This window comes from Mus musculus, chromosome 6 (assembly GCF_000001635.26).
Source record: "Mus musculus strain C57BL/6J chromosome 6, GRCm38.p6 C57BL/6J".
Lineage (NCBI taxonomy): Eukaryota > Metazoa > Chordata > Mammalia > Rodentia > Muridae > Mus > Mus musculus.
In genome coordinates this window covers 149,027,681-149,048,085 of record NC_000072.6, presented here as the reverse complement: position 1 = coordinate 149,048,085, position 20,405 = coordinate 149,027,681, and the positions used below count along the sequence as shown (strand labels likewise).

Genomic DNA, 20,405 nt, shown 5'->3' with positions numbered 1-20,405 from the left:
ACACAGCAAGGTAGGGCCAGATTGGTCTATATGACCTTGTCTCAAAAAAGAAAAAGAAAATAAAGGAAATAACAAATACTAGTGGGAATGTGGAGAAAGAAGAACTATCACATACTGCTGGTGGGAATGTAAATTGATAAAGCCAATATGAAAGTCACTATGGAAGTCCCTTAAAAAATGAAAAATAGAAATACCTTATGATCTAGCTATAACATTCCTGGACATATACCCAAAGGAATCTGTCAGAATACCACAGAGACCCCTGCACATCCTTGTTTATTGATGCACAATTCATAATAGCCAATAGGGAATCAGTATCCACAGATAGAATAATAAGAAAAATGTGGCTTGCATACACAATGGAATTTTATTCAGACACAAAAGGAAGTTATTTCATTTGATAGAAAATGAATGATCTAGAGATCATGTTAAATGAAAAAAAACCTGCTCACAAAGACAAATATTGTCTGTTTTTCTTTTATATGGAATCTAGATCCTTTTTAATGCACACACACATAAACAGACACACAAACACACATATGTGAGATGACAGTAGAAAGGAGGCTGTGTAGGGAAAAGATCTAATGGGGAAATGGAGAAACGGAGGGTAAGACAAAGTCTCATATAGGATCTAGATTTGATAATGTGTGTATTATACATTTATGACAGGAAAGTAAGCTAGGTATGGTGGCACACATCTGTAAGAGCACTTCAAAAGACGTAGCAAGGAGGACCCAAAGTTCAAAGTTACCTCAGTTGCCTAGGTAGTTTGAGGCCAGCCTGGGCTACCTGAGACCCTGTGCCATTAAAAAAAATTAAAATTAAAAGTACATTATTACCAGGGAATAGTGAGTCCCTTTTTCCAATTCTTAGTCTCATAAGTAAAATAAGACAATTAGTGTTTGAGAGAAAAACAATGGTAGGCATGGTAAAAATCTCACAGTTGCTGGGAAGGTCCACATAGAGTAAAACAAACAAAGTTGTGTTTTGAGTTACAAAACAGTGGCAGATTCAGCAGTGAAATTTTTCTACCACCTGCATGGGAGACAGGGACTTCAGAAGGACAGTAAAGATGCTCAGAGGTAACTGACTTAGAATTTTGGCCAGGATCTGAAAAGGTAAATTTAAAAAAAGAGGGGAAAAAAGAGAACAAATTACACTTTCCTAGAAAGCACAAAGGCTTAGCCTTGAGGATGTAAGCAACTACGTTCTTGGAGGGCCTCTGGGGGCATATAAGTGCCTATCTCATTAAAAGAATAGTTACTCCTCCCATCTTCTTGACAAGTCTTTACGTATAACAGACAGCTTTCCTGAGGGACAGTTTGCTGTCTACATGATTGCATTAATCAGGGTTCTCTAAAGGAACAGAATTTCAAAATGGAGGGGGAAATTATATACATGGAGAAAGAGAAAGTATTTATTAGAATTAGAATGCCTTACAGGCTCTGATCCTCCTAGTCTAAAACGACTGTCTACCAACAGAAGATCTAAGAATCTAGTAGTTGCTTACTTAGTCTATTAGGTTGGATTTCTTAGCTGGTCTTCAGTATACACTGGAATCCTGAAGAAGTAGGCTCTAAAACTAATGACAGAATGGACTTGCTAGCAAGAGTGAGATCAAACAGGCAGAGATAGGGAGCAAACTTCCTTTTTCCATGGCCTTTGTATAAGCTACCAGCCAGCCAGAGGTATAGTCCAGGTTAAAGATGTATCTTCCCACCTCAAAGACCCAGATTAGAATTGGGTCTTCCCACTTCAAGTGATTTAATTTAGTAAAAAGCTTTCATGGGTGTGCCCAGCCATTTTGGGTTTTTAGGTTAAGTCTAGATATAGTCAAATTGACAACCAAGACTAGCCATCACAGTGATTCTCAGGCCAAGGTGGATGAACTTAAAGGCAGGGACAAGAGTGTATCCATCTTTGAGCAATTTAGAATACCATGTCTCTGCCTTGAGCCAGAAGTATAGAACTCAGAAAGTATGCTTGTGACCAGAAATCATGTAACAAGAAAATTAAAGAAAAATAGATAATTGTTTCTATAAATTAGCCATACTTTACCAGGAAGAAATAATTTTCCTTTAGTGAGTTTCAGAAAAGCACTGCTACTTCCACCTTCCCTTTCTCCCTCTGAATAGTTTTAAATTTTTTAAGATTTTTTTTTAATGTGTAAGAGTGTTTTGTCTACATGCGTGTATATGCACTGTGTGTTGTTTGCCTGAATATCTGTATATGCTCACCATGTGCATGTCTGGTGCCTATGAAAGTAAGAAGGCATTGGATCTCGTGGGGCTGGAATTACAGATAATTGTGAGCTGCCATGTGGGTGCTGAGAACTAAACCTAGGTCCTTTGAAAGAACAATACTCTTAACTGCTGAGCCATCTCTTTATCCCCTATATTTTAGATCTTTTTAGGTTGGTTGGTTGGTTTTTGTTTTGTTTTGTTTGTTTGTTTTTCGAGACAGGGTTTCTCTGTGTGGCCCTGGCTGTCCTAAAACTTGCTCTGTAGACCAGGCTGGCCTCAAACTCAGAGGTCCACCTGCCTCTACCTCCCGATTAATTGTGCTGCTACTTCCTCCTTCCATATGATATTTTAATTTTTTTCTTTAATATTTAAAAACTTTTTTTTCTTCATGGTCTCACTATGTAGCCCTGGCTGTCCTCAAACTCACTGTGTAGACCAAGCTGGCTTTGAACTCAGAGACCTACCTTCCACTGTCTCTATAGTGCTGGGATTAAAGATGTGTGTTACCATGCCTGGCTTAAATTTTTGTTTTTGCTGCTTCTAGAGAGGTTAGAGCAAAGCAGGGATGTCTCTGATATAGACCTCAAATATTATTTGATGATATTCCTAGTCTTTAGGTTGGTAGAAGCTAAAGCGCTTCATTGGTACTTATAAAGATGTTAGGCCACACACAGGTGGGCAGTAATGCTATTCAGGAGGCAAAAAAATAGCACATTTGGCTCTGGATCTACAACATTGGAGCCCTTAAAATCACTGAAATGTTAATCAGTCAGACTTGTACAAGTTCAAAAAACCTTTCTGTTTTTCTCTTTTTCTATTTCAGGCTAATTTGTGCTTCGTGGATATTGACAACCATTTTATTGAGTTGCCTGAAGAATTTCCACAGTTCCCCAATAAAGTGGATTTTATCCAAGAGTTGTCTGAAGTTCTTCTCCAATTTGGGATTCCTCCTGAGGGCAGCCTACATTCTAGTGAGAGTGCCACCAAACTGAAGAATATGGTTCTGAAAGATTTGGCTAATGACAAAAAGAATGGAAATGTCCCCAACAACAGCGTCAGCGTGTATGAGCTACTGAAGGGCAGTGAGACCATAGCCCGCCTCCAGGCTCTTGCCAAGAGGACTGGGGTGACCATGGAAAAAATTGACCTTCCAGCTTCTCTGAGTGAAAAAGAAAAGGATTTAAAATTGCAGTGTGAAGAGGCCGACTTGAGGGACTCCCAGCTCAATGTACAGCTGCGAGAGGTCTTTGCCAACCGCTTTACACAGATGTTTGCCGATTACGAAGCATTTGTGATTCAGACTGCCCAGGACATGGAGTCCTGGCTGACCAACCGGGAACAGATGCAGAACTTTGACAAAGTAAAAAGAACCATACATAGTTTTCCTCTTTATGATTATTAATGGCCTAAATTACTAATCTTTTAAACTTTTTTTTAACATTTCCTTCCATCTTTCTTTCTTTAAATTATCTTTGTTTTTTTACAGTCCAGTCGTTATCTTCCTCCCAGTCCACCCTTCGACAGTTCCTCTCCCCATTCCTCCTCCCCTCTTTTTAGCTTTTTAAGCACAGGTTTTTCCTTTTTTTTTTTTTTTTTTTTTTTCTATTCCATTATGTACTTTATGTGAGATAAAATAGTTTCACAAGAGAACACATTCTTGGGAGGTAGAAGCGGAGAAGTGCAAGGCCATCCTCTGCTATGTAGTAAGTTTGAGACCAGTCTGGGAAACCTGAGACCTGTCTCAAAAACAAAAAAGCAAATTGACCGCTCTTAGAACTGGCCTTTAAATTGTGTGTTAAATTGCTACATCTTAATTTTCTGTACTTGAACAGAATTAATTTATAATATTATATTTAATAATTATTATTAATTATTAAATTATAGGAACTTGATTTTCACAAGTCTTGTTTTATGACTAAGTCTAAAAAAAAAATTAAACCTGTTCCTTTTCTTAGAAATTCTCACTAATGGTTTAGTTTTCACCCAGTGATATAGATCACAGTTTGTTCATGTAAGTTCAGTTTCATAAGCCTAATTTTTATATCTTTAGTATCTTTAAAGAGAATAAATTGGGTTTTGTGACTATTACTCTAGGATTATGTTCCAGTATTAGAAAAGGAGATTAGAAAATGTAGCAGCTTTTATTGTCCTGTGGAAGCGTCTCTCAAGGTTTGCTGCATTCTGCCCAGTGTTGTTTGTGTGCCCCAGGTTTCTCCAACAGACACAAGCACTAGAGATACACAGGAAGTCTTCCACGGGGATGCAGTTGAGTCCTCTGCCTCTGTTACTGAACAAACATAAGTCTGCTGTTGGAACGTGCCATAGAAGAACTCCCAAAGGAGTCATTACACTCCAAGATGCTAAATGTTTAATTGTGGAGCATCTGACAAATAGGTTTTTACTAAACGTTTGTGTAGTATCAAAGATTATTTCTGATTTCACCAGATCTTTTTTCTTATGGAGGATAATATACTATGTACATCAAGATTTACTGGTATACTTAATGCTTGATTAAATTTCTTTAATATTAAGAAACCATTTTTCAAATATATTTCTGCTCTACAACCTGTCCTCATTTTTGCTTAATTTTATTATATTTTTTTCTCCACCTTAAGAACTAAACTTATACATTCATGATCTATCTTTGGAGCAGTTCAAAATCCGATTTAAGTTCATATCCTAGTATCTAGTTCTTTTTTACTCTCTAAGTAGTTTCATACTAGAAGTGGAATTCTTTCTGTATAACCCCTAAGAAAATGAAAGGTACGTGCTGGGTTCCAGAAGGTTGTGATCATCTTTTCACAAAGGAAACATACAAGGCATAGTAGGCTTGCAAGCCCACTTCTAGTTGATTTTAAATTTTACAGAATACAAGAAGCTGAAAATCAAAGGCCAGATGAGGGCAAGGCTATATCTGTCCTATAAAAAGTAAATTTGATGTTCATCTGTGAAATAGCACTTAACAAGGTGAACTGATTTCTAGAGATTACTATGAGTCTGTCTGGGTATTTGGACTTACATAAGTACATTTAAACAGTGAAAGCACCTAAATTTAAAAAGTGGATTCTATAAAGAAGGTTTTATTAAAAGTCTCCTAAAGTACTGAAATGGAAAAATTAAATATGCCAGGAAGTAACTGGTGAGTACTAAGCAAAGCATCTTATGTTTGAACTGCCCCCCATCTGTGTCAGAACTGCCCCATCTCTCTTTTGGCTCTGATACACGGTATCCACTCTGAAGAGTGAAAGAATGAAAAGCAAACCAGCACAGTGACTAAAACAGGAATTCACTTACAAGTTTGAGATAATCTTAACCAAGATTAGAATTCCTACGCACATCTCACATGAACCTGCAGAGCACAAAAAAAAAAAAAAAGTGAACACTTCAGATTAAAATCCAATTATAAATGATATTACATCAGACAGGCTAGTAGGAGAAAAAGACAACCTGTATGTTTTTGAAGGTCCACTTCTATGATGTTTTTTTAGGCAGTGTTCTCTCTCTCTTTAAGTCTCAGACAATTGTGTCAAAACAGGTGTAGAAGGAGTTTGATCTTGAGTTAACAAGAAGAATGAGCCTAGAAAAACATCTGCTTGACAAAATGAAATTGACCAATAGGCACAAACTCTACATTGTCATTTTTAAGTTCTTACATAAACATGCAATTATTGTGATATATACATATGTATCTCAGCTACACATCTAGCAGCCTTTTGTGAGGGGTTCATTTCCTAAGCTAGGATCAGAGAACAGAAGAGATTACCCAAAATGTAATGGTAAGAGAAGTGGGTGGTTGACCATCCATTGTATAGCAACATATCCACCATCATTTACTAGTGTCCTCTATTCTCCATAACGGTCATCAGGATACTAATATAAATCCATTATGAAAGGTAAGATCAATATCAAAGCTCTAACTGGCCTAAAGTCTATAAATTTAGAGAAAGAAAAACAAACAGATTTGCAAGACTTTTTAAATGCCAAGTATCAGTTTTATGTGTAATAAGTTTGAAAAGTAATGACCTTAACAACAAACTTGTTTCATCTTTATAATATTAAGATAAAGGTAATAATTTGCTAATTATCTCATTACAGGCTTCTTTTCTCTCTGACCAGCCTGAGCCTTACCTGCCATTTCTTTCACGCTTCATTGAAACACAGATGTTTGCCACCTTTATTGATAATAAGATCATGTCTCAATGGGAAGAGAAAGACCCTCTGCTTCGGGTCTTTGATTCTCGGATTGAGAAGATCAGATTGTATAATGTAAGGGCACCCACCCTGCGGACATCTATATATCAGAAATGCAGCAGTTTAAAAGAAGCAGGTATATTTACCGTACATGTTTTAAGTGCACAATCATTTCTTTTTATAAACTGTTGACTTTTTCTTTTAAGATAAGTCAGTTTTACTTAAATTAGGACTGTCCAACAAAAACATTGTTAGCCATTCATGATCTGAATTTGGTGTATGAATTAAATTATGGTGTACATTAAAATCCATGAGATGTTTGTTTTGTAATAAATAAGGCAGAGGAATTATCATTAGTAGCCTTTTAAAGATAAGCTATTAGGTTTGCCCTTTCTCCCTTCGTCTTAATTTCAGCGAAGATCATTTTTGTTCCAGGGATATTCTTTTTGGGATTCTCCAAGTACTCCATCAGGAAGGGTGTCCTCTCCCCAGGTGATGCCTTTGTTCTTGTTGGCATCTGTATAAGAGAATCCAGCAGCCTGACTTGCCTTCCACTCAGACAGACCATGGGGATTTGGTCCAGTCTTATGCTTGCCTTTCTTATCCACAGTGTGGCACTGGGCACACTTCTGAACAAATAAATATCTTCTTGCCTATTTTAGCATCACCCATTTTTAATTCACTCTGGGCTGGTCAACACCACAAACATTCAAAGACAGACGTCCTGCTCTCTCTGACTTTTTCAACACAAAGTTAATTTTCTTTTTTTGGGGGATGAAGGGAGACTTAAGACAGAGTTTCTTTGTGTAGCTCTGGCCATCCTGGAACTTGCTCTGTAAATCAGGCTGGCCTCTAACTCAGATTTGCCTGTCTCTGTTCCTTGAATGCTGGATTTTAAAGGCATGGGCCACCACCGCTAAGATACAAAGTTAACTTTCATTTTGGGACATCATGAATAATCCCCGTGTTAGCAAGAAGTTTTTGTACTTTTCTTTAGATTCCTGTGAATTCCTGTTCCTATGGACATTCCTTTTCCTTTACCCCAAACAGGAAAAATAATAATAATAAATTGAATTGACAAGAAGATGTAGATTTTTGTTACTTTCTTGTGTTGGGGAAAAAAATGTTAACTTCTCTCTTGCTACTGATGTTGCCTTTTTTACCCATCACCTCTTGTCTCTAGCTATTAACTTAAAATGGTAAACCTGAAATTGGGCATAGTAGTACATGCCTAAATCCTAGCACTTGGGAGGCCAAGCACGAAGGATCAGGAGTTTAAGGCCAGCTTCGGCAATGTAGCAAGGAGTCTGTCTAAAGTAAAACCAAAACAAAGACGGAAGTCTGAGGCTCTGTCTAGTTTACATAACTAAAACAGCTCTTACGAGCTTTGTGGTAGTTAATTACATAGTTTCATTTCTTGAAATTAAACCTCTGGATGTTTGCATTCAAATGAAAGAGTCTCTCAACCCTAACATGGGTTTCCCTCAAAGAATGAGGAATTTTCTTGCTCTTGTCTGATAGTGCAGTACAATAATCATACTAAAAGCCAGCATTCAAATTCTTCCTGTGTGTCAGTCATTATGCTAGTGTTTGATTTGACGTGCCTTTTTACATGTAGTCTTAATGGCAGGATATATGCATTGATATCTTCTCATTCTACGGGTTAGGAAACTGAAAGATTAAAGAACTTGGTTGTGGTTTTATAGCTAGTTTTTGGTAGCTGACTGATTTCTAATAGCTAAGCCTTAATCTTTTTAGTGGTTTTATTCACTAACAAATATGTAAAAATGTACCAATTTGTGTAGTTTTATACATCTATGCCTAGTTCCCAAGTGGCACTTTTAATTTTAGACCAAATTTTGTACTAGATTAAAGGGCACAACAGCTAAGAAGCTCTTCTTGCTCTGCTTCTATGGCTTGCTCACCTTTCCATCTACATCTAAATAGTTCAGTTATGGAAATAATACAGCTGTTTTGGTATTATCAAGGAAAGAAATATTAAATGATAACTTTTATGCAGTGCTTATAGTCTTCAAACATCACTCTGTATTTCCATGTATGAGGGCAACTCCCTGGAGTCTCTTCAGGAAGTGGCACGTGCCTCTGTATTTCTAGAACCTGAGGTGATAGAGTAAGTGAAGCTTTTAATAGTTATATGAGTACCTCACTGGGAATTTTTCATTCCTCTCTTCCCAACAGAATTTTTAAAATGGAATTAAGTACCAATTCCTTAGCTTAATGTGCCTCTGGAAAATCTTACCAATTAAAATTGATTTTCTTTTTGCCTCTTGGAGCTTGATAATCCCATTCTCATCACAGAAATTGTGTAAACTTCGTGAAAATATCACTAAGAGACTTAGCATGTCTGAAAACAAGATTAGGTTAAGACTATAGTTCCCTAGAAATGTAAAGACTTTTGAAAAAGTAAGAGGAGACTATATCTCCTTCACTCTCTCTCTCTGTGTGTGTGTGTGTGTGTGTGTGTGTGTGTGTGTGTGTGTGTGTGTGTATGTGTTTTCAGTGCTTGCTTTGGGCATGAGAGAGAAGCATGCTACCACTGTTTATACTTATAAATTTTGAGATGGTCTCAATAAATTGCACAGTAAAGCCTTGGCCCCACGACTGTCCTTCCTTGACTTCCTGACTAACTGGAGTTACAGGCCTGTATCACCAGGCTCGGCTCAGTTATCTCTTTCATCCCTTAGCCCCCCCCCCAAGAAACAAACATAGAGATGGGTGTTGTTTTGGATTCTTGCTGGCTTTGTGCTTATGTGTCTGTGTGCTTCTGCTGCTGTTGTACCTCTAACCAAAAAGAATTTTGATTTGCAGGTGAACTTATAAAGCACAGACTATCTGCTGTCGGCATTGTGGCTACATAGCCTTATGATTTCTATGTAGAAAAACAAAAACTGGATAGGAATATAATTTTCTTTTTCCTTACCAATGACCACAAACCAATATCAACTCATACCTTAAAATTCTTCAACAGTAGACCTCTGACCTCACAAAGCAAGCACTTGATAATTTCCAAATATTCAGTATTCTCTGACAATGTCATTACTAAAAAGTTACATTGCTGTATGCTCCCTATGCCATTTTACATATAAAGTCTAAGTAACTCATTGTGAATTATGGTTCTTATTTGAAAACAAAACAAAGCAAAAAAAACTTTCCAAATAAAAGAAAGAAAGTCAATATCACATAGATTTCTCTGTCATTGAAAACCAAGTGGAAAAAACTGAAATTCTTTTCCTTTTATGAGGACAAAAGCTGTCAGTGGCAGAAAGGGGATTTTGTTGTCCTTCATGTAACATAAAATTGAGAAAGGCTTTTTATATTCTAATGCTGTAAATCTAGACATTGTTATGGCAACTAATTATGTTTGCAAATATCAGAAAACATATGTGCCAGTTTTGCTATAATGTCCATTGTGCAAACATTTCCCTCACAGTATTTATGATTAAATATTATGAAACATGGGGAACTATAACTAGAATTGTACAGTCTGAAGGGACATCACTGAAGAGTAAATGATATTTCATTTTAAATCACAGACCAAAAAAAAAAAAAAAAATGCCGGGCGTGGTGGCGCATGCCTTTAATCCCAGCACTGGGGAGGCAAAGGCAGGTGGATTTCTGAGTTCAAGGACAGCCTGGTCTATACAGTGAGTTCTAGGACAACCAGGGCTCAAAAAACCAAAAAAAAACAAAAACAAAAACAAAACACACACACACAAACCAGCCCCCTGGGTTTCTTTATGCCTACAGTAGAACATTTAAAGTGTATTTTAAGAGAAATCACAAGCTGCAAATTAAAAGTCCAATAAAAACCTAGGACTTTAATCCCAGCACTTGGGAGGCAGAGGCAAGGTAGATCTCTGAGTTTGTGGCCAGCCTGGTCTATATAGAGTTCTAGGCCAACAAGGGCTACATAGTGAAACCCTGTCTCAAAAAACAACAGGGAAGTACAATAAAAGAAGGCTGGGATACATATTGTCTCTAAAGAAATACATCTCAGCATTTTAAAGTTTTAGGTCATGGTAAACAGCATTCATCTCTACAGAGAGTGCTTGGGTGGAGTGATCTGGTGTCACACTCTGGTTTTTCTTTGTCTTACAACTCTTTCACCTTTTCTGTGGTCTGGTGTCAAACAGTATTAAGCATTGTTTTGACAAAACCAGAAAAGGTCTTGGGCAGAATCTTCCAGTGGAGCTTAACATAGGTGTGGAGCATGACCAGGGCTCAGTCTGCTGGCAGTATAAAGTTACCCTTGTCTCATAAGGAACATGATCATTATTCCTGCAGAGATCTGTTTATCACATAACTCTGATTTCTGTTTGTTATTCCTTTTTAATAATCCTCAGGCAAAAGATTGAAGGGTTAGTCTTTTATCTCAAATAATACATTTTCTCTGGTAGATAAAAAACACTTTAAAAATCATGATTCTTTTGTTTTATTGAAGTAAATCACTTTCATTGAGAGAACCTCCAACCCCACTAAATTTAAGGTATTTTAGAATAGACATGTTGAGAAATCCTCCTTCATGTTTGACCTAAAATTATTCTTGAAAAGTACAGGGGTCTTTTTAAATTTGAACATTTTTTAAATGCCTGCTTCTTATTTACTTCTTCCCTAAAATGAGATTGTAGACTTCCCATAGTTCCTTGTTTCTATAGATGATGAGCCATGAATGTTTACTAGAGGTCTGCGCAAAGTGAAGTATGTGGCGGCTAAGCTTGCTTCTTTTCCTCCCTCTTACGCTGTCTTAGCTCAAGAGTTTTGTTTGCTATCTTGTTCTTTAATACTGTGCTTAGAACTGTGTTTTGGTTAAAGATATTGAATTTCCCATTTTAAAACAATTGTTTATCCTTTAATCCGAGCCCTCGGAAGGCAGAGGCAGGTGGGTCTCTGTAAGTTCCAGACCAGCCTGGTCTGCACAGTGAGTTCCAGGGCAGCCAGAGTTACATAGTGAGACTTTGTCTCAAATTTAAAAGAAAAGAAAAAACTGTTTCAGAGTGTCCAGATGACTTGAGTTTTCTGTAGGTGCATGGGTATATGATGCAGTATGTTTTTAGGATTGAAATGTCTCTAATTTAATATAAATTTAATTTATAGCCCAGTCAATTGAACAAAGATTGATGAAAATGGATCACACTGCAATCCACCCACATCTACTTGATATGAAAATTGGTCAAGGCAAATATGAGCAAGGGTTCTTTCCAAAGTTACAGTCCGATGTCTTGGCAACAGGACCAGCCAATAACAAGTGAGCATGCATTTTACTTGTGATTAGTGGAATGAAAGAAGAGTGTGAGTGTTAAATATCTTATCTGTTTACATCTTTTTAAGACCATATTAATCTAAATTGAATTGACTTTTAATTCTGTTAGGTAAAAGACTCTAAAGACCAGATTTTTTTTTTATAGAACTGTAAATAGACACATTTGGTTTTGTTTTTAATTGTGTTTTGTTATTGTTGTTGCAACTGAGCTGGAATTCAGTATATAATCTAAACCTTGCCTCAAACATATAACCTTCCTCAGCACCCTCTCTTTTTTCTTTTTCTTTTTTTTAAACCTTCAAAACCTCTCATTTTTAAAAAATTTGATTTTTTTCACTCCATAGTTTATTCCCCCTCCCTCCATCCTCCGACTGTTCCACATCCCATACCTCTTCCCCAACCCCCACCCCACCTGACCTCTAAACTCTGGGGCCTCTGGTCTCTTGAGGGTTAGGTGCATCATCTCTGAATGAACACAGTCCCGGCAATCCTCTGTTGTATGAGTGTTGGGGGCCTCATATCAGCTGATGTATGGTGCCTGTTTGGTGGTCCTGTGTTTGAGAGATCTTGGGGGTCCAGATAATTGAGTCGCTGGTCCTCCTACAGGGTTGCCCTTCTCCTCAGCTTCTTTCAGCCTTCCCTAATTCAACAACAGGGGTCAGCTGCTTCTGTCCATTGGTTGTGTGCAAATTATCTGCATCTGATTCTTTCAGCTGCTTGTTGGGTCTTCCAGAGGACAGTCATACTAGGTCCCTTTTTGTGAGTGCTCCATAGCCTCAGTAATAGTGTCAGGCCTTGGGGCCTCCCCTTGAGCTGGATCCCACTTTGGGCCTGTCGCTGGACCTTCTTTTCCTCAGGCTCCTCTCCATTTCCATCCCTGTAATTCTTTCAGACAGGAACAATTATGGGTCAGAGTTGTGACTGTGGCATGGCCCCCTCCCTCATTTGATGCCCTGTCTTCCTGCTGGAGGTGGGCTCTATAAGTTCCCTCTCCCTACTGCTGGGCATTTCGTCTAATGTCCCTCCCTTTGAGTCCTGAGAGTCTCTCACCTCCCAGGTGCATTCTGGTGGGTCCCCACAACTTCTTACCTCCCAAGGTTGCCTGCTTCCATTCTTTCTGCTGGCCCTCAGGGCTTCAGTCCTTTTCCCTCACCCAATACCAGCTCAGGTTCCCCTCTCCTCCCCTTTCCCCCCCAACCACTTTCCTTCCCAGCTCCCTCCCTCCCAACTTGTGATTGCTTTCTTCTCTCTCCCAAGTGGGACCGAGGTGTCCTCACTTGGGCACTTCAGCTTGTTGACCTTTTTGAGTTCTGTGGACTGTATCTTGGGTATTCTGTACTTTTTAAAAAATAATTATTGGCTAATATCCACTTATTAGTGAGTGCATACCATGCATGTTCTTTTGGATCTGAGTTACCTCACTCAGGATGATATTTTCTAATTCCATCCATTTGCCTGCAAAACTCAGGATATCCTCGTTCTTGATAGCTGAATAGTATTCCATTGTGTAAAGGGACCACATTTTCTGTATCCATTCTTGTAGACAAGGCTGGCTTTGAACTCACCTCTGTGAGTCTGCTTGCCTTTGCCTCCCAGCACTGGGATTAAAAGTGTGAACCACTCCTGCCTGGTTCATTCTCTCTCTCTCTCTCTCTCTTTTAAAAAAAAGATTTATTTATCATTATACATAAGTATACTGTAGCTAACTCTGAAGAGTACGTGTCAGATCTCATTACGGATGGTTGTGAGCCATCATGTGTATGCTGGGATTTGAACTAAGACCTTTGGAAGAGCAGTCAGTGCTCTTACCTGCTGAGCCATCTCACCAGCCTTTCTTTCTTTTACATTCTTTTTTTTTTTTCATTCTTTCTTTTACAATGATTGCTGAGCCTTTCAGTGACAGGGAGCTGAGCACAATTTTCATAATGCCTCTGTTTCCAGAGTGCTGGGATTGCAGATGTACAGTACCACACATGTTTTATATAGTGCTGGAGATGAAAAGTGAAGGCTTTGTTCATGCTGGATAAGAATTCTACCAACTAAGAGAAGAGAGACTCCAACCAAAGAAAGACAGAAAACTCCTACTACAAGGAAAGGGGCCACTGTGCCCAAGAGTAACCCAACAAACAGAAGCCAGGGGTGGGGGTGGGATGGGAAATCCCAGGCTTGAGAAAAGTGCTCCCAAATCAGAATTAGGGTTAGGGTGTCGAAGGTGTCAACCCTAGGGGAAGACAGTGACTAGGGAGGACAGGGTTCAGACCCCCTCCCCAAGCCCAGGGTAACCTTGAAAGTGGAGGGGAAACTCACTCAATTCTTGGTGGATACTGGGGCCCAACACTCTGTCCTCCTCCAAGCTGATGGGTCAGTCTCCAGCAAAACAATCTTGGGTCCAAGGAGCCACTGGCACCAAAACATATTCATGGACTACCTGAAGAACAGTGGACCTAGGGATGGGCTGGGTATCCCTTTCTTTTATGGTCATCCCAGACTGTCCTTACCCTCTGTTGGGTGGGTTCCCCTCCACTTTCAAGAGTCTCTCTTCTCTGCCTTCCCTAACTACTGTAGCCAAGATTCTCTGTAAATTCCTCTTCTGTCCTGAAATTAGATCTGAGGGGGTTTTTTCTTCTAGAAATAATTTGCCTGAAATGTAATGCTCAAGCTTAGTGAAAGTGGGTAACTTTAAGATTGTACATATAGTTAAAAGTAAAAGAACCTGCCTATAAGATTAAATGGTATCTGAAATTATAACTTTAAACATATTTTGAAAAGAATTGATTGAAAGACTAGGTATAGTGGCACAAGAGACAGGAGGATCATGATTTCAAGTCCAGACTAAACTAGGCAGCAAGACTGTCCAAAGGAAAAAACAAGTGAACCAGAGAAGAAAAAAATAGCTGTTACCAGACTTTTGTGCAGAATGGTTCATTCTTTCTAAGAAAATAAATTGCATGTCTTTTTATTTGGCTGTTTTTTTCTAAACCTGCATTATCTTGGGTGTATTCACTTTCTAGTCGCTGGGTGAGTCGAAGTGCCACAGCACAGCGCAGGAAAGAGCGCCTTCGCCAGAGCTCTGAACACATTGGGCTGGACAGTGACTTACGGGAGGTATGTGGTCTGGCTGCCTGGGACACCATGATGCAGAGGTCACAGAACTCACCGGAGGTGTCATTATACATGATCTTTCAAGTTCTTTTAAAAGCAGCTCATCTATATTATAAAATGTTATTTTTGTACTGAAGTATAGCAGAAAACACTTTTCCAGCTTTATTCTTTTACTCATCTCTGTGTTAAATCATACAGAAGCTTTGTTTAGAGTAAATTTTTGTTCATTAGGTCTCCTGAAGGTAGAAATATTGAGATACACCTATATCTAAGTTTCAAATATAATTTAGACTGAGTAAGTAAAGATACATTAACATATTCTTTGTCCTTGGTTTGCTGACCCCATTTTTAGATATACTAGAGCTGTTATTAGATTATATATGCTCTATTTGTATTCATTGAAAATAAAATTCAAATTATGTTTAAATATTTTATTTCTTGTAATGAAAAGAAAGTGTACTCAGAAATTCTGTTAACTGTTTTATGAGCTCAGATATATAGAAATACAAGAGAAAGCATCATTCCAAACCTCACTTTGTGTACTTGTGTTCATACATGTGTGATTTAAGCATTTTCTTAAGAGCTGAAGCCTTTCCTGTTCTTTGCCTCTCCTTTGCCACCCCGCCCCACCCCTTGTCATTATACCATGTGCATGCAGGTTTTGCTTCTCTCTCTGTCTTTGCTTTCTTCTTTTTTTTTTTCTTTTCTTTTCTTTTCTTTTCCTTTTTCTACTTTTCTGTCATTGAAACGTCGCCATCATTTTAGCCTTCCGGGGAACTTTTGGTCTGTCAGAACTCCATGGCATTCTGGGAGTGGGATCAGGGCCCAACTCCTCCTGCACGGCTTCCTAAAAAGTCCTTCTCTGAATGCTGCCTGGTATGTCCTTTGCCTTGAAAGTGAGTCACAGATTGCTTGAGTGGCCCACACATAAGTGTGCGTGTGGCATGGTTGATCTCTGCTTCTTCTAGCCTGTTTGTGCCTAGTTTTGCTGGAATGTGTTCACACAAGTAATTCTATAATATTAACAGTAAAACTGACATTCAACTCCTGAGTCTTTGGGGATGTATGTATATATTTGTGTGTATGTATATTTATATATGTGTATATTTATGTGTATATATATCCTTGGTAACAAATTGCTTTTCTTAGGTTGGAGAAGAATGTATTATAATTCTTTCTTATTTTAAGCATTTTTTTTTCACAAGTGCAGAAGTAGCTGGATATCAGCTTTTCTTTTGCTAGATGTTTGTCTCTGTAACGTTTTAATTTAACTTCCTGATCTACATTTTGTGTTTCAGAAAACTCACTCATTGTCATAGAGTATTAGTGCTAAGAGGAACCTTTAAGGTCTTCTTGTCTAACTTGATATAATTTAGCTGTCAAGTAAGAAATTTGCCCCCAGTTAAATGGACATACAAAGACAAGGCTGAGCCTGTAGCACAGGACTCCTAGTGCCCAGGCTCAACTCTCTTCCCATTAGTCATGCACACCAGTCTGCTTGAACCACTGCTCACCTGAGGATACACATACTCTAAGACTCTGGCTTACAACTTTTTCCTCATTATGTTAGTCCTTTGTATTTACAATAGTCTGTTCTTTAAAGAGCACTTAGTCCAGTGTTTATGGAACAAGATTGCAATTTCATATATATTTCCTAATGGCTTATTGCTTCATCTTTGGTTGGTTGGTTTTTCTGGGTTGTTGTCATTGTTTTAAGACAGGATATCAATCATATTACTGACTGACCTCAAACTCACAGGATCTGCATGCCTCATGATCTGAGATTAAAGGTGTACACCACCTCACCCAGCTGTTTTGGGTGCTGTGTGTGTGTGTGTGTGTGTGTGTGTGTGTGTGTGTGTGTGTGTCTGTCTGTCTGTCTGTGTATGGCACATGGATACAGTGCCCTCAGAGGCCAGAAGAGAGCTTGAAATCTCTTACAGCTGTAGTTACAGGCATTGTGAACTGTCCAAAGTGGGTGCTGAGAACCAACTGAAGTCCTCTGTAAAATCAGTGTATACTCAGCACCTCTGAGTGAGCTGTCTCACCAACCCCACCACACCTGGGTTTTATTTGGTGCTGGGGCTCAAATAAGGATTTTGTAGCTAACCAAGCACTCTAATTGAGCTACATTCCCAGTGGGAAAACTCTTTAAACATTAAAAATTTATTTTTACCAATCTTTGTATCTAGCTTTTGATCCTGTCCCCAAATGAACTATAATTCTCATATAGGGACGCTGCCTTGTAGCTCAGATTGATTTTTTTTTTTCTGAAACTGATTTTATTTCCTACATTTACTTACTTGAAAATTAACTTTCAGTATGTATCTATGCCCACTACTACATTTAAATGCTCTATTGATAATGTCTCAATCTCAATTCTCCCCCCCCACACACACACACACACTTTTTTTTCTTTGAATAAAGTTTAAAACAGATAAGTACACATAGGTGCTGAAGAAACTATAACTTGGAGAATTCATTTGCTTTTTCAGTGATCCTTTATTAGACTGGGAAAAGGCTATGTTATTTTGTTAGTATTGTCTTTTGTCATAAATATTGAGAGAAATTGATCACTTAATTAGTAAGATTTTCAGCAGCTTTAACAGGTTATTTTTCCTCTAAAAGGGAGACAAATTCTCATACATTTAAAGAATGTGAAGTATTTTACACATCATTCTCTACGGTATCAGATTCTCCCCTTAAGATAATAAGGATGAATTTACATCTATCTGTGCCTGTGGATGTATCTGCTAGCTAGCTTACAATCTCTCTCCCTCAACAAAAATACTAGTTTTACTATATGATTTAGAGCAGTTCTTCAAAAATGTAGTCTTAAGACACTTGGTTCTTTTAGACATTATGCCCTGTCATCTTGATGCAAAAGTCTAGATGGGGTTTTTCAGGTAGCATGCAGACACAGAGAACATAGTTCTCCACTAACAAGGGGTAGGGCTGGGGGAGGGAGGGCAGTGGTCTGTTTGTTTGCTTGCTTGTTTACTATTATGGATTTGAGATGTGGTCTTGAGTATCCCAGCATATACTCAAACTTTCCATGTAAACAAAGATGACCTTGAACTGCTGACCCTTCTGCATTCACCTTCCAGGTGCTCAGCCCGTGGGTATGCACCACCAAACATGGTTTACACCGTGCTCAGGAGTGATCCCAAGACCTGTGCATAAAAAAACTCTACCAACTGAACTATACCCTTTTCCCTGTTTTTGGCTTTTATGGAAATTCACTAAACAAAGTTCAAGAACCTTGGAAATTTGTGTGTGTGTGTGTGTGTGTGTGTGTGTGTGTGTGTCCACAGTCAACAGAGGACTCTGGACATAATACTAGGGATTATAGAACAAAGCAAGGGAAGGTTTTATGGAAACATCTTAGAGTCCTCCCATTCACCTCATCCCAGCCCATGTTAGAAGCACATGATACTTTTCAGTCATTTCTGTGAGCTAGATAGCATGCACCATACAATGAGATCCATCATCATTAGACATTAGCAGATATGATTGAAATCATAAAAATTAGCTACAACACAATCCTGGTGCTATCAAAAGATAATTAGAGCTAAGGGTTTGGCTGGAGAACAATGTTCTTGATGACTGAGAAATTTAAAGTCTCTGCTGAGTGGAGTGAAACAGACAAAGCCAGTGACCTGAGAACCACTCCATTTCTGTGGAATATCAGACTAGACTAGACTAGACTAGACACCTAAATCTTTTACTCTTACCTTGATCCTAACTAATCATAATTCTGTAGTCCCATTAAAAAGACTAAACTCCTTGTTTTGAGTGCATTTCAACTTAATAAAGTTTCTGTCACTCTCCTTTCACAAGAGCTAACTGGTTTCAGTAGGAGTACAAATGTCCTCTGCCTTCTATCAAGAGCACTAAAATCTTAGTTGCTGTTATACACATATACTTATGGCTTTCTTTTACATCTTGCTTGTTGTATTTGTATGTATACGCTATAAGTAGAAAAGAATATATGATGTTAACACATTAAAATATTTCTGATTTTTAGAAATATATGCAAGAGGCACGAAGTTTAGGAAAAAACCTGAGGCAACCAAAACTGTCAGATCTTTCACCTGCTGTGATTGCACAAACCAACTGGAAATTTGTAGAAGGTTTATTAAAAGAATGCAGAATGAAGGTATGTATACTGCTGCCAGACAGTGTACATTCATATTTATACTATCTGTGGATCTAAGATGGGATGAGCCAACCCCATTTGTGCCTATAACTTCTCTAAAAAAAAAAAGTTCAATATTTTATTTTTGTATGAGTATGGGTGTTTTACCTGTATGTATGTCTGTGTACTACATATGGGCAGTACCAGTAAAGACCAAAAGAGGACAGCATATCCTATAGGACTGGAGTTACAGATGCTTGTGAGCTACTATGTGGTACTGGGAATCAAATCCAGGTCCTCTGCAAAGACAGCCAGTGCTCCTAACCACTGAGCCATGTCTCTAAGCCCTCCCCCGAAAAAACTTTTTTGTGGCATAGACTTAGTATGCTCTTCACTGAAGTCGTGAACCTTCATGAAGTTTCCAAGGCCCATAGCATAAGTGACATGGGAGCTTTGGGATGTGTGTGTGTGTGTGTGTGTGTGTGTGTGTGTGTGTGTGTACATGTGGAAATCAGAGGGCAACAATGGAATCAGTTTGTACCTCATTTTGAGGCAGCCTCTTTCTTGTTTTTTGCCACTGCTTTAACTGTTTCAAAATAGCAGGCTGTGAGCTTCATCCCAAATTTTACATAGGAGCACGGAGATTGCAGGTGTGTGCCAACTTTTACATGGGTCCCCAGGATCTGAACTCAGGTGGTCAGGCATGTGTAGCAAGCACTTCTACTCTCAAACCATCTCTCCAGCCCTTAGCTACTGTCTTCCCTCTTCAGCATGATGTTAAGCATAAGTTATATGAAAAATGTTACTCTTATGTGAAAAGCAACATGTCTTTGTGCCTATGTATATACCCGTATAAAGCCTTGCTTATGCTCATACATGTGGTATGTGCTTAAGGGAAAAGATCTTAACTATGTTATATGTCAGTGAATATTACATATAATTTTCTCACAAAACTTCATTTATACAGGGTAGCTTGTGATTATATTTTCAATATCAGGGTATTCTAGTAAATTAGAAAAGGTCCCACCTAGAGGAACCATATGCTTTCTCACTTTATGTGTGTGACAAGCTTAGGTTGAAAACCATCTACCTGAAACTTGTTTCAGTTTTTAGTACGTGAGCAAAAAAAGAGAGAAAGGGGGAGGCAGTGGTCTTAGTTGACATAAAAACTAAGAAGTTCTCAAAAAAGAAAAACGAAGGCGAGGAGGGAGTGAGAGAGGGAGGGAGGGAGGGAGGGTGGGAAAGAGTGTAGAACCGCTCACTTCTGTTGTAGTTTTGGCTTAAGTATAGATAGTTTTAATTTGTCAAATGCTAGAGTCAGCAAAGGGCAAGCTATGGTGACAGAATGAGATTCTGGTGTCAGGTAGTACATTTTCTAATTTCAAGGCAATTTGAGAAGTTCAAGATACCTGTACTGTTGCAGAAGTTAATAAATTATATGTGTTTTTTT

At 38.4% G+C, this 20,405-nt stretch overlaps 1 protein-coding gene and 1 pseudogene across 6 annotated transcripts in view; one reads left to right on the top strand and one right to left on the bottom strand.

Annotated features, from left to right (window-relative positions):
• Dennd5b (DENN/MADD domain containing 5B) overlaps nucleotides 1-20,405 on the top strand; it is a 113,612-nt gene that overhangs the window by 53,595 nt on the left and 39,612 nt on the right. For all 6 annotated transcript variants that reach the window (NM_177192.3, XM_006507062.4, XM_017321643.1 and 3 more), the window contains 5 exons: nucleotides 3,067-3,603; nucleotides 6,339-6,570; nucleotides 11,550-11,700; nucleotides 14,727-14,820; nucleotides 18,845-18,976. In NM_177192.3, the coding sequence (NP_796166.2) occupies nucleotides 3,067-3,603; nucleotides 6,339-6,570; nucleotides 11,550-11,700; nucleotides 14,727-14,820; nucleotides 18,845-18,976 (1,146 nt within the window). The remainder of the gene's footprint in view (nucleotides 1-3,066; nucleotides 3,604-6,338; nucleotides 6,571-11,549; nucleotides 11,701-14,726; nucleotides 14,821-18,844; nucleotides 18,977-20,405) is intronic.
• Nucleotides 6,736-7,106, bottom strand: Gm15781 (annotated as a pseudogene).